The sequence below is a fragment of the Phlebotomus papatasi genome, chromosome 3 (assembly GCF_024763615.1).
Source record: "Phlebotomus papatasi isolate M1 chromosome 3, Ppap_2.1, whole genome shotgun sequence".
In the NCBI taxonomy this organism is placed as follows: domain Eukaryota; kingdom Metazoa; phylum Arthropoda; class Insecta; order Diptera; family Psychodidae; genus Phlebotomus; species Phlebotomus papatasi.
The window spans coordinates 79,310,762-79,325,348 of NC_077224.1; the positions used below are offsets into that span (position 1 = coordinate 79,310,762).

Below are 14,587 nucleotides of genomic sequence, written 5' to 3' on the forward strand. Positions count from 1 at the left end.
TGAGCAAGGTGTATTGTAATCGGGTCGAAAGTGTCCTCAGAGGCGCAAACTTAATATGCTTCAAATAATCATCCATCATCAATTGCGACATTTTTGCCTCGAGTGACGGTATGCAGTCTCAAAAGATACCTTTTCATTTTTCAACTCCAACTAACCCACGTTGGCGCATTTTCATGCAGTGACTCCACTTGACGAGGAAAATGAGACATACAGTGGCCACCATGAGAAATTTAAAACATTTCAGAGCCTTTCACAAAAAAAAGAACAGTGCGTAATGTTTTTTTTTCTGACTTAAGGTGCCTCTTTCAATAACTATCTGATGGAAATTTCTTTGCCTTTTGCATGGTTAGTCTTATCTTATAAAAGCTTTTAGCGCACTTTTCAGTGTTGAGTGTTTTCCTCGATGCTTTGGACGAGATGCTGCGAAATGTTTTGTATTGGGATTGTTATTTCATGCAGACGGTGAAACATGATGTAAAAGCCATTTCTCACCTACCACTTGTTTATCTTATGCTGCGATGGTAACAAGTTAGTGATTATCATGTGAGATGATACTTCGATGGAAATTTTCAGGTGTTTTGCCAATGATCACAATTCGCTCATTTGATGTCGTCATTTGGCGCAATTCACTCTCAACTCAAGCTTCTGGGTTGTGCTTCATCATTAAATCGCCCTTTTGCAATAGAAGGAACACAATTTGTTTAATGCTGCTATTCCAATAAAAAATGAACATTTTTTTTGGCACATGACTATTCTCAAGTGCTTCTACATCATTGACTTTTCCTTGTAATGGTTCCTGTCACGACTGTGTGATGCTTTCGAAACACAACAAGGTCTGCGGAAAACAGTCGAGACAGGAACCAGTACAAGGAGAAGTCGATTATGTACACTCAGTCCCGGCATTATCCACTTCGGGGTTATGCACCTGACGAGATTATGCACTTACAATTATGTGTAGATGGTTTTTCCGCCATTCAACGGCAAAGTAGCGATCGTGTCGTTACGCGCCTCGCCGTTGGCAACCCTCCCTATTGCAATCTCAAGGTTGCTTCCCTGACCTGCTTCAGAGTGAGTGGTATGACACCCTGGCACCATGAGTGGTGGAGTCAGTGTGTAATGGGAAGGTTCAGAGTGCGGATGCTGAGTCTGTGAATCCCAAACGAGGCCACCACCTGTTGAGTGAAAGTGTCAGTAGTCCGGAAGGGCTACATATGCAAATCTGTCTACTTTTGGGAGTTAATTTATGAAATCATTTTTGTAATGCGCCTGAATGTATACTATTTTGTGACGCGGGAAATTTGAAAACACTATGCTTATTTATCAGAATAAAACTTTAAATTCTTTTATAGGGATTAAAATTTTAAATATTTTAACAATTTGTTGATGAATTTCTTTCAAATAGTTGAATCTGATTGTTCTGACTACTTTTACTCCGCGCGGAATTTGTTCTACGTCCGAGTCATTAAAAAATCGCCTGCGCGTAGGCAAATTTTCTCGATGCATAGAGCCATTTCGCGCGTTTTTTTCGATCCCGAAAATGTGCATAATCCCGGAACTGAGTGTAGAAGCACTTGAGAACTGTCATGTGCTATAATAATATTCATTTTTCATTGGAATACTGCCATAAAAGAACTTGTATTAGATTGTGACACGACTTATTCGGACGTTTTAGAAGACAATGACAGCTGGGGAAAACAGTCGAGATATAAACCAATACAAAGAAAAGTCGATAATGCAGATGCACTTGGAAACAATAAGAGGCTAAAAGATGTTCAGATGAAAGATTTTCCGTTTTCATTTTTCATTCAAATAGAACCAATATGCAGGTTTCTAAAACAATATAATTGTTAATCTTCCTACTCGCTGCAATGAATTTGCTAGTTCCATTTTATAGATGCGTGTTTGATATAAGAACCGAACCTAGAATATTTTCACAAAGCCAATGCCTTTAGCAGATCTCTTAGCTTGTTATTAGTAATTTTTTTTTTAAATTTTACAAAAAGAGTGTATGTATAGAATTTCCATTGATTGGAGATCTCTTAAAAATAAGAGACAAAAGACGGTTGGATTTTGAATATGCATGGAGGGAGAGAGAAGGAGGAAAAAGTGGTGAATAAGATCAGCTGGAAAGAAAGTAGGGGAATGAGGGGGAACTAGTCAGAGAATTACGTAAGAGACTTGATTTTGCACAGAGACGTGAGGAGAGAAAAGTTATTAGTTTATTTAGTGAAATTTTTATAAAAATATTAAATTAAAAATACAGAAAAACGACAGTGACGTAGAGTTAAACTGTGTTCAGTCTAGTAGTGGAGAAATACTTGTAAATAAAATAATTGGTGAAGGTGAAAAGTGTGTTTCACTGCCTCAGTGGATTTGGAGAAGGGCATTTGGCGGTCATCGAGGAAACGTCTTCTGGAATTACTAAATTTAATTAATCATGCTTTTCCGCATTAGTTTAGTTAGTTTTTAATTTTTTACAATTTTTAAACAAGGATGACTCATTTTTGGAATTTATAACCAACAACGGCACCAATCTAAGTTGTACCGTAGTTTGGTATGACGACTCAGAAAAATTTCTTGCTGAAATTTATTTTTATAGCAGTAAAATCTGTGTGTGCCATTGATTGACAAAATTTTGAACAAATTATTGAATGTTGGGAACAAAATTTGAAAGGGTTATTTGGTATGTAAGAAATAGAAAATTATAAGAAGCTAATTGTGCCCCTCCGATTGCAATGGTGCGAAATGTCTGTGGTATGTGAAGGTGAGATCGCTCATCGTGAATTTATGGTCTTTTCTGCTTTTTAAGTGTTGTGTCTCTTTCATGTTTGATCTCAAAATGCAGGAAGACGCGCTGAAGAGGCGAGAAAAGATGCTGCGATGAGATATCATCTCACAAGAGATTCCGCCTAAGAGAGTCAATAAAGTGACTATGTATCTCCCACCCATCACCCAAGCCACAAACAATGCCAGAGTAATTGAAGGATAATTGCAAATTTTTTACTATCTTATTTTGCTTAGGTTGGCTTCTGGGCAAAAGAAGCCTCAACAGCAGAGAATCGCGTAAATTGTCTCCAGCTGAGAAACATAATTGCTAATGAGATGCGCGAAGCGTCTCTCTTTCAGGTGAAATCCTGATATTCACAAATGTGTTTCTATTTAAACTCTAATTGATTTAATTACCTCGGCATAATGAATTCACTTTCAATCTCATAGGTGATATCTCTGCACTAGAGCCACGTGTTACAAATTGCTTGGGTGATCCAAGGTTGATTTTGCCACTTGACGATTCTGTCTTTCAGATCTGCCCACAAAATAATTTTTTTTTGCTGCCTGATAAATTTATTTTAATGAAATGGACGAAAAATAAAATTGACCGATACTTAGAAATTCCAGGTCAATTATTTCACCAATGTCCACCCATTAAATGCCACACAAATCTCTATGTTAAAATTCACATGTCAATACTTGGCATTCTTGCAGAAAATTCCACCAGTTCTGCATAAATTTTTCTAACGTGGAAAATGGAAAAAGAAGGTAAAAGATTTTTCTGAACACTGCTAAATCGTGAAGAACATAGCATTGAAAAGTAGCACCAATCTTTTATTTACACAAAAAATGGCTTATTTTACGTAGCCATCACAAAGCAAAATTAATAAATATTCCCATGATCAACTAAAACATTTTTAGAAGCACTCTCAGGAGTGATTTATAGGGTACGCACTATTACTTTTGTTTGATATACATGTCTTCAAATTAAGTAATAATTGAGCGAATCTATTAATGCCATGGACATAACAAACCCAAATATTTTGGAAGTGTTGGGTGTGAAATTAAATTTTTAGTACAGGCATGTACTAAAACAACCTAAAAAATAAAAAAAAACGTTTAAGGATTAAATTAATATAAAAATTAAAAATGCTTTCTTTATTTTTTTTTTTAGAGTTTACGAACTTTTCATTGGATAGAAAGATTTTTTTTATTGATGCATAATATAAACTAATTTGTAACAAAAATATAAAACTGTTCCACAAAAAAATTAAAAACTAAGAACCAATAATATAGTTGAAAAATATAGACCCTTGTCTTTAATGTGCGTGAAATGAAGTTCCATTCATTACAACAGACCTCAAAACTTAGGCTTGTGCTTCTACTGAAACTAAGGCTACACAGAAAAAATGTTTCGTAAAATTGTTCGTAAAACGTTTTTGAATTTGTAAAGGTAAAGAAATTACTAGTAAATGGTATAACCGCTAAAAAGTTCGTAATGCTTGTACTTTTTCACAAACATTGTTCGTAACATGATTGCTTAACGAGCGTTTTTGTTCTGTTTAGTTCGTAAATGCTCGTAAAATTTTGTCATTTGTTCGTAAAGTTTTATCAAACAAACAGAAAATACGAACAAATGTTTGTTAAAAAAAAAACAAAAATTTCTCTTTAAATCATCATGTTACAAACAATTTTGTTAAAAATTAAAAACTTTTACGAACAAAAAAATTAAAAAAAAAAACAAATTGCAAAATTCTTTTTTCTTCGTTGAACTCCAATAATAACGTCCCTATGCACTAGTGTGCTGAGGGAAAATAAAAGTAATTCATCATCAAAATTTCGATCATGTAAATTAGTATTTATTGAGAAAAGATATATAAAACAAACATTAAAAAAGAAAATAATGCTTCAGTTCAGAATAAACAATTAGGAGAAGACTTTCAGGCTTCGCACACATTCTGGCTTCAAACACTTCATATTTTTCCTGGCCTATCTGTGACAATATATCTTAATAATAGTCTCAAGTCACACTTTTCCTGAAATAGGTCAGATTCATTATTAACGAATTAACGTAAAATTATGAAATGTTCGAAGCCAGAGTGTATGCGGAGCCTGATAGCTTTCCCATTTGTTAAATTTATTTTGAAATTTTACAATAAAAAATTAAAATGTTTAGTAATGGTAGGAATTAAATGGAAGTTATTTCAAGTGGTTAATTTATATATGAAAACTAGTAAATCTAACCTTTATCTCGAAAGTATAAGCGGCAATCTATCATGATCTTAATGGGATCTGGTAGGTTTTATCTTGAAAGTTGTACTTATTATTCAAATGCGTGCATTTACTTACCAAAGGGATTATCTGCGTAAATATTGACATGAAGGACAGGTAACTTTTTTATTCATCAATTGAATAGCTGCTTTTAAAAATTTGATCCAGTTTTTTTTTTCTTTTAAATAATCACAAAAAAAAGCATTTAAATTCACGCATAAACGGGTTGATCTCGATTAATCTTGGAATATTTTTGTTGAAGTCCATTTGAAAATGTTACAAAAGATAAATTGTGATTTTGAGTCGATTGCCCAAAAATGAATCTCTTAAGAATCCCGTCGTGATCAATTAAAATTTATCTTTCATCTGAAATCACATGATGTTTTCATTACTCATCAAATAGATGGTGGAAGTTGAGTATGTATAAAATTATTAGCTTTTTGAGAAACGGCGATGGCATAAAATTATGATGTGTATAAAAATTATATGCAAAATTCTAATCAAACTCGATGTTCAGACGTCATCGGAGGAGAATCACCTTGGAAGCTCTAAAACGTGGAAAAAGTGAAACAGAGAGAAATACCAAAAGAGGGTTCGTCGCTCAAAGCATTCAAGTCTTTTGTTTCATTCACCAAAAACTTAAACTAAAATTAGATGCAACGGCGTTTTTTGTCTGCTAAATTTACATTTTTCTCACAAATACACACGTAATGTGGATTTGAACTAATTTTTGGGAGATAACTTTTTTAAAAAAAAAGCAGTAAAATTTACAATGCAATAGCTTTCAAAAAGGTCACAATTTTGCAGAAAAAAACCCTTGATTTTGCAAAGAGTAGCCAAAACCGTTTATTAAAATGAGCTTATACACAGTTCATATAACTGGAAACCAGTTCAAAAAGTAAATGAATTAGATGTGAAATTATTCACATTTCTTCAAGTTGTGGTAAAACGTGATACTGAAAGTTTAGTTATCACTTTGTGGGATATTTTTTGTCCCAGAAAGAAGTATTATTGCGGTTTTCTTGACTCACTTTCGTTGTGTATGCGAGAGAGAAAACATGTATCAGATTACATTTTAGCTCATTTTATATATCTAAATTGCACTTAAATTTTAACATGTGTCACGCACAGAATGTAGAACATTGTATGGAATGGAGTTATTAAATTACATTCTGACATTGACAAGATTAATTGTAAATCGATCGCATTTTTCAAAAATCTCCACCTCATATTAACCTGGCTTAGAGAATTTACACTGGCTCAGCTAATTAACGAATTAATGAATTTAATGAATGAGATGTTGAGATAATGAAACTAAAATATGTGGCACGTTTTTCATGCTCTTAAAAAAAATCCACGTGAAGAGGAATGGTTTAAAAGAGAGAAAAAATCTGCGCCATTGCAAATTTGTGACCATCATACTAAAGTCTTAGGATGTTTAATTAATTTGTGACCACAACTTCTTTCTCACTCATTTGCACAGAAATCCTCATGGTTAGCAATAATGTATGACACGACCTTCAGTTCTTCAGTTAACATGCGTCTTCGTGATTTTAATTAATCCCACGAGCTTCATAGAGCATGTCAAACCACGTGAACTTCACCTGAAATGCCTCATAATTTCCAAAATGGGAATTTTATGCATTTTACACTGATTTAGATCACACTAAATGGGCTTGTTCAGGTTCTAAAAAGATAAATGAAATTTTCCACTTGGTAATCTTTATGTTGATCCTCATTTTACTAACTGAACTCCAAAGTGAGAGAGAAATATGGACAAAAAGAGTTATATTTGAAAAAAAAAATTGGTAGATCTGAAAAATTACAAAACTGATATTACAATTTCAGTCCATCGGTCCATCCGGTAGGAGCTAAATGGTTAATGATATATCCATTTGACGTTTTCAAGAAACCCCCAGTAAGCCTCTCATAAATCTATTCGGGAGTTGTTACCATGCTTCTTGATTCCTTTGGCCCTCACTTTATGCTCCTCAAAGACACATTTTTTATCCATATCGGACTATATAGAAAACACAAGCTATCTAAAATGCATTTGCTTGCCATATCATTTTGCAAGTCATTTTACAAAATTCTGTAAGTAAGAACATTACACGACCATGCGTTTTTGAAAATAAACTTGAATCTTGAACGATTTTGCTACTTGGATATATTACACTATCTAATTCACGAATTTAAGATATTTGGAATTACAAAACAAATCATAAATAGTGCTAGAAAATTTAGTACAGACATGTACTAAACAGTAGCCCATAAAACAAACTTGTATACTTGTTGCAAAATGTTGAAGCAAAAGAAAAGAATGATTAAATTAAGTTAAAAAACATGGTAATTCAATTTGAGTCACTAATATGTTGAGTACCAATACTGTTGTTCTAAAAATAGCGGTCAAGTGTTTTCTTATACAAACTAATGTTTTTTTTATACAAATATTGGAATGTGCTAGAGTGATAACTCATGGATCAACATACATATTCAATACGTTTTTTTGGTTATTTTATTTTAAAGTGAATTTTAGAACAAGTACTAATTTAAATCTCATGTTTGTTTATTTTTCGAATATTAGTAACACAAATTTAAGGTATTTTTTCTATATATAGGGGGCAAGCAATATCAACTCTTAAATCTAATATACTTAGGAGGTGACCTGCTTATGCAATCGACTGGTGTGGGCTCCAGACTGTCGCGAGCTCTCCACATTACGACTCAAGTACGACTCAAGACGAACTCACATCCATACTCACTGAGATCGTACGATCGACTAAACTAATATAGTCATCTCCATTATCACCAGAGGCGCTGGCCTAGAAGGGAGACATTCCCGTCAAATCATTGCTCTACCTGCCGATTTTACTCGGAGGTTTTTTTGAATTTTAACGGTATATTCTAGTACATTCAGAGAAAATCTGCAGATTCTCGGCAGAATTTCTCCCTAGAAAATCTGCATAACCTCCATTACTTCACAAAAATATTGTTGATTTATGAAGAAACTGTAGAAGTTATAACTGTAGAAGTTATAAAGAAAATTGTATGCTCTGCTTAACAAGCATTACCGAGTACACATTTTAGATAAGTAAAAAAACTGCGAGCAAAAATACTAATTTCTTAAAAATCGCCAATCGAATGATACAAAAACACGAAATTTTGGTCGACACTCTGTTTAAAGTTTTCACTTCACTTTTCTCTACTTGTAACACGGCGTCGCAGAATTCTTTATTTTATATAAACACCGTGATATCACAAAAAATAACTCTATTGAATTTTGCAAACTTCAGTGAAAAATTTTTCCATCTCTTCTGACACATCTTGTCTGGAAAGTCTGGAATGTAGAAAAAATCTACAGAAAATCGGCAGAATATCTACAGAAATTCGTCAGAGATTCGTCAGAAAATCTGCCGAAATATTCTGACGAATTTTGTCCCAAGCCCAAATAAAATTCGTAAGAATATCTACAGATATTATCTGCAGATATTCTGTAGAGGTGTAGATTTTCTCTACAGAAATCTTAAAGATATCTGCAGATATTATTTGACGGGTTACGTCTCGAATATTTAAGGTTGCCTCAGCAGAGAATTCATTGCTATAAAGCGAGAAATTTAATCTCTACATATAGTTAAAAGTTTTCTTTAAATTCAAATGAATATTTGTGCAATAAGTTGCTTTACTACACTTGAATGGAAAATAACAAATGAGTGTGTCTTTTATATATTTTAAATTCTGTCTACTATTTACTAGTAAAAAGTTAAGTTAAAGTTACACAACTTATAAATTTATATCGAGAATTCTTTTAGTACATATCTGTACTAAACATTTAGTTGCACCTTATGAAATTTATATCGTTAGATTTTTTTTTTGTAATTGACCAAAAGATTTTCTGAAATTGAACTCCGAACACTGTTGCAATTTTCGTGATGATATGGATCAGTAAATTTAGATACATACATACTTAATTTAGCCCTTTAAGCGCCAATTGGTTTTAAGCTAATCGTCGAGCGAGAATTTTTAGCACGTTAAATTTGGCGGTAAAGTATTTATGACTATATCATCCTAAAGGCCTTGACAGACCTGAGGATAAGCCGAGAAACGGCTTAGCAAAATTTTATTATAAATAATGTTTAAACTACATTTCCATCATTTTCCACTAAGTCGTCACTCGGCTTAAGTCGCTAGTGTGTCTAGGACATAAGTGTGAGACTTTGAGGGTTTAGGATAAGGGAATAAAGATCCTATTCATAAATTTCGTTTGCTTTATCTTTTATTGCGAAATTTTTTGATCTATTTATTTATTTTAAAGAATCAGCCTTAATCAAATCAATTAGTTCTTAAGAGTTCACACTCTTGATAGGAACATTTTATATTTTTTCCTGCAAATAAATCCTTTCTTTTGTTTGAATTTTATATAATTTTAGTTAATACACAGGATATAAGCTTTAAAATACAAACGAATAACAACGAGATTAAAAATTTAATCTGAAGAACAGACGGCGCAAAATTCATTACATGGAACAATAATTTAATCCAACACAGTATTTAAGTAAATTAGTGCTAAAATGTTTAATTTTTTTCGTTCTTTGTCTTCCTTATTTAACCTTTTTCTCATTTTGAATTTTCAGAAAAAATTCTGAGTCACACCGAAAAGCAGAGATACGATGGATGGTACAACAATTTGGCACATCCTGATTGGGGTTCTGTTGGTGAGCAATAAAATGTCTTTTATTAGTCAAGATATCTTTTACAAAATCCAGCAAATGATCTCGAAATCACAAAAAAAAGAGAGTCGCTCAAAGATATGCGAGGTTATAGTGGCAAAAATTCCGCAGGAGAAAAAAGAATTGGAGCAAAATTGCTTTATTTATCGATGGTGTGAGAGCATAAAAGTATAAAAACGTAAATTCTGTACTGATTTCTCACTTTTATGCCCTTTTTATGCAATGCCAAAAATGCATAAATTCACTTAATGCTCCAAGATGATATATCATTTCACTCATCTTATTGCTATACTTATTCGATCACGTAATTAATTATCTCAGGCGGGAGATGTAGAAGGAAAAAGGAAGATAAGAGAGAAAGAGACAATTTTGGAGCCTCAAGTTAATTCCTTCGTAAATTACTTCAAGTTTTCATTGAGATTTATTATGCGAACATTCTTTTCTCTTGGTTATTTTTCTTTCACGCAAAATTACCCTCGAACAAAATGCTTTTAATACAACGTGACAATTATTTATAAGTGATCAACTCTGGTTAACTCTGGTTATAATTTTTTTTTAAGTTATTCCAACGCATACATGATTATAAAATTTCCGTGCTTCAGTGGAGAATAAGTGTCTGAAAAAAAAAATCTGGTCCAATTTGTGACTCCTGGTCCAATTAATAAAATTTCAATGATATGTATCGTTATAGTTTCAATTTGACATACAGTGATTGGAAAATTTATTATTCCACTCATGTTGTTTTCTAAGTACTAATTTAACTTAAAAAATATTCAAATTTATGCTGTTTATGATCTTCTAAATGTGAATATTAGTTTCACGCGTTTTTTTTTAGTTTGTATAAAAACTAAACCAGAGATAAATTTTATTTAAATCGAGCGGAATATTTATTTGGTAGGCTTTCCATAAATTTACTTATAAGCACCTAAAAGATGCCTAAAATAACTTCTTTAAAGCGAAAGTATTTTATAAATACTTTTGCTGAAGAATTCCGTTTATAATTGTTGTCGCATAACTTTGCGAATTCAGCCTTTATTTGGACAATATATCGTCCTCGTTTGATCAGCTTTTATCATTCATAACTTACTCGTCACATAAGTCATTATTAATCTTATAAACTGTACGTTTCCATATTTAACTGAGAATTGCTTAAACTCCTTATTTAATTACAACAAGTGCTTATCCAGGCGACCTAGGCAATATTTTTTGGCAACAGATATCAATTTCAAGCAGACAAACATTCTGAAAAGGGTTACAGTAACTATTTTTTTAAAAGCAAATCAATGAAAAATTATTGTTTTTTGTAAAGAAGAAAGTAAGAACAATTTAATTATTGTTAGAAGTTTCATAAAAACACACATTTTTTTTAATTCGTCGACCCTTAATTTCAAATTTAAGAGACAATATTTACTGCTCGAACTTACACAGAGAGAGGAGTTATAATCCCTCGATTTTGAGTTTTGGAATATATTTCGAGACCTTACCCCCTAAGAAGTCGTATTTTGGTAGAATTGAAGAGTTCCGAGTTTTTTGACTTTACACTTTTTGTCTGTCCAGTGCTACCACGCCTAAAGCCATGTTTTTTGGGACTGTTCGAAAAATCGTCCAGATTATCAAGGCGGACATTTCGTCCTTATATCAAAATATCGTTGAATCATTCCTAATAACGGTTTTTCAAGGTCAAAGTTTAAAAGGGCTCTACAGAGAGAGCATGCTCATCCGAATGGTATCGTGTTTGGGCTCCTTGGAAATGTCTTGGTGTTCTTGTTAAGACTGAACCAGTTCAAATCGATTCTGAACCGATATTAAACCGGTTAATAACTTACAACGAATTTTTGTCCGAAATTCAATTTATATTACTCCTAAGGTATTTTGGTCAATGTTTTGAGTGATTTATAAATCGGTTCAAATCGGTTGTGAACCGGTAATGAACAGACCAGGAATTTTTGTCCGAAAATCAATGTTATTTCTTTTAAAACTATTTTATGGGATCTTTTGTATGATTAAGCAATCAGTTTTAATCAGTTGAAAATCGGTAAACAATAATGTTGCGAAAGTACTTTTGAGGTATAGTGACGCTTTGCCGCCCCTTTTTTTTAATCTATTAAACATAGTATAATTAATTTATTTTCCATTATACTTCTGTGAATTTGTGAACCCTTTTATAATTTGTGTTAACTGCAGTTTCTATATTGATACAAATTCTCATATATTTTTAGAAAATCTCCTAATAAATGTAGTTTATTTAGTCTCTGGAAAATGATGAAAATAGTTATAAAAAACCTATTTTATCCCTATTAGTAATACTCTATTTTTCACAGCTTTTAGTAATTATTCGACACCCCCTATTCTTAAGTTTCTTAGAACTTCAAAATGGACTTTATGAATCCAATCTACCATGTCTGATTAATGAGAATCGTTCTTAAACATTAGAATTAAAGAAAAGCTTAGGAACAGGAGGGGATCAAAGTCGGTATACACGGTATATAAAAGTACAACATTTACACTATTTCATTTAAAAATTTTAACAATTCAGCCGTTGGGACTGAGACTTGATTTTCGGAGACCTTTTATAACATACTTTTCGGTGGACAAGAGTTCTCAGGGTACACTGGTAAAAATAAAAGGGTCAAATTGACCCTTTTCAAAAGGATGGATCGTATTTGACCCTTTGAAAGGTTCACTTTTGTATCTCTTGAAATTTAGTATGCACATTTATCACGAATAATCATGTTTTATTGTAAACTTATTACTGATATCATATTTCTCTCATCTGAGCGAACACCAAAGATCACTTTTTCATTGTTTTTTTATTCGTTTATTCCGGAATTAAATAGATGTCAAAACCGTGACCCTTTCGAAGGGTACCTGGTGACCCTTTCAAAGAGTCAAATATGATCCATCCTTTGGAAAAGGGTCAATTTGACCCTTTTATTTTTACCAGTGTATATTCATATTAAATAAAAAAATAAATACTACCTTATATAATTTGGTAAATTAAACTAGTACTTAAACGGTACATTCTATATGAAGTTTGAATTTTTGATAGAATTTTATACAAAAAACTGCTCTCTCTTGGAGTTCGAGCAGTTAAAAGAAGAAACAATTTTCAGAGTATTTTCATCACGTTTTTCCTTGTAGAATATGTTGTGATCAAGTTCAAAAAAAGGTCTAACATTCAAGTGCAAGTTTAACCCTTAACCCAAAGGCTAATAGTAAATATTTTTTTGACGTCAGATGATAATACTCTGAGAAATCCTGTCCACCGAAAAGTAAGTTTTTTTTCTCAAAAAATATTTTCAAAAATCAGGTCCCACAGGCTTAATTTTTAAAATTTTGAAATGAAAATTGCAGAAAATATACTCAGTTAAAATGTTGTGTTTTTGTATGCATATTTTATAAATATGCGGTCTTTTAGTGTACTGTGGCCTACGTAACCACTTAAGGGTCTTTAGAAAAGTTGCAATATTTTGGTCAGTATTTCAAGCATTTGTTCAGACAATAAAATTTGAAAAAATAGACAAAAAGACGAAATATCAGTTTTATTTTGTGTTGCAGTATGAAAAATTAATATTTTTGACAAAGGTAAAATTAAGGACCTCTGAATAATATAAATTAAGATTTTGTATTAATTAATTTTGCGGTAATTATTAATCGGAATAGACCAATTTTTACTAATCAAAAATTTCACTAAAAAAAACATTTAGATAAATTATCTAAAATTATTTTTGAGTAATTGTCTTGCCCTAAATTTGTTGTTCAATTTTCTAATTCTGACGTGTAATTAATTTTTAAGATCTCTGTCAAAAAATCAATAAGTGAAAAATAGCCTATCATGCGACATATTGATCAATTGAACAGACGTTCTGTAGAAACATACAGGGAGCATAATTAATGCCTTTAGCTAAATGCCACAGAGTTTTCCATTACAAATCAATTCCATCTGGGTCTGTTTATTTATCTGAGAAATTAATGTGAGTAATGTCTTTGAAATTTCAATAAATTCCATGATTTATGCGATTCTGTTCATTATTATGTATATAATATAGCCCAGAGAGGAATCATAAATTTTGTCACGAGTGTAAATTCCGAAATTGGTCAAAATTGATCAATAATTTATTCCGGTGTGTCTTTCAATTAACCAGAGTACAGAGCGGTTACGAAATTTATGCGGGAAATTAAGGTGACCAAAACCCGGATTTTCATACTACAATTTTATGAGTAATCGTCATTGTGGAAAAAGATTAAATTTAATTGTGATAGATTAATGAATAATTCTTTGGTGATGTCAATTGGCAAACGATATATCCGTCTAGGTAGGCAATTTTGATCAATTTTCTCGGATAATTTCTTGAGCCATTGAGGAAGGAAAAGATTTTGAAGCAATTTTTGCAAAACTAGTCCAATGACAAATGAGAACAGAAGTCCAATAAACAACTTCCTATTCGCCAATTGTAGTCACTTCAATAAAATTTATTATGTACCTTTTTTTATTTACACCAAGTTCGATTGTGATCTGCAAAAGCTCAACTTTGAATCCTATGTACATAAAATTCGTCTGGCGAAACTCGTGGTTCGCACTTTTTTGTGGGTTTTTTTTATATGTATTACAAACAGAAAAAAAATTGCACGAACCACATGGAGTGGAGTTGATTGCCTCACTTTTAGTGAGACCAAGGAGGAAAGGTGAAAAAGAGCAGCAGTTAGGAATAAAAAAGAGAAAAATAGAAGTCAAATTTAAGCAGCGGCATGATAGTTTAATCTCATAAAAGCGAGTAAAAGTAATTTCCTGGAAAATTGCCCACTTAATGTTCATTAAA

At 32.1% G+C, this 14,587-nt stretch overlaps 1 protein-coding gene across 2 annotated transcripts in view; it reads left to right on the top strand.

Moving 5' to 3' along the window:
* The window catches only part of LOC129805911 (dual oxidase), a 57,361-nt gene that overhangs the window by 18,442 nt on the left and 24,332 nt on the right, over nucleotides 1-14,587 (top strand). For both annotated transcript variants that reach the window (XM_055854158.1, XM_055854157.1), the window contains exon 3: nucleotides 9,672-9,752. In XM_055854158.1, the coding sequence (XP_055710133.1) occupies nucleotides 9,672-9,752 (81 nt within the window). The remainder of the gene's footprint in view (nucleotides 1-9,671; nucleotides 9,753-14,587) is intronic.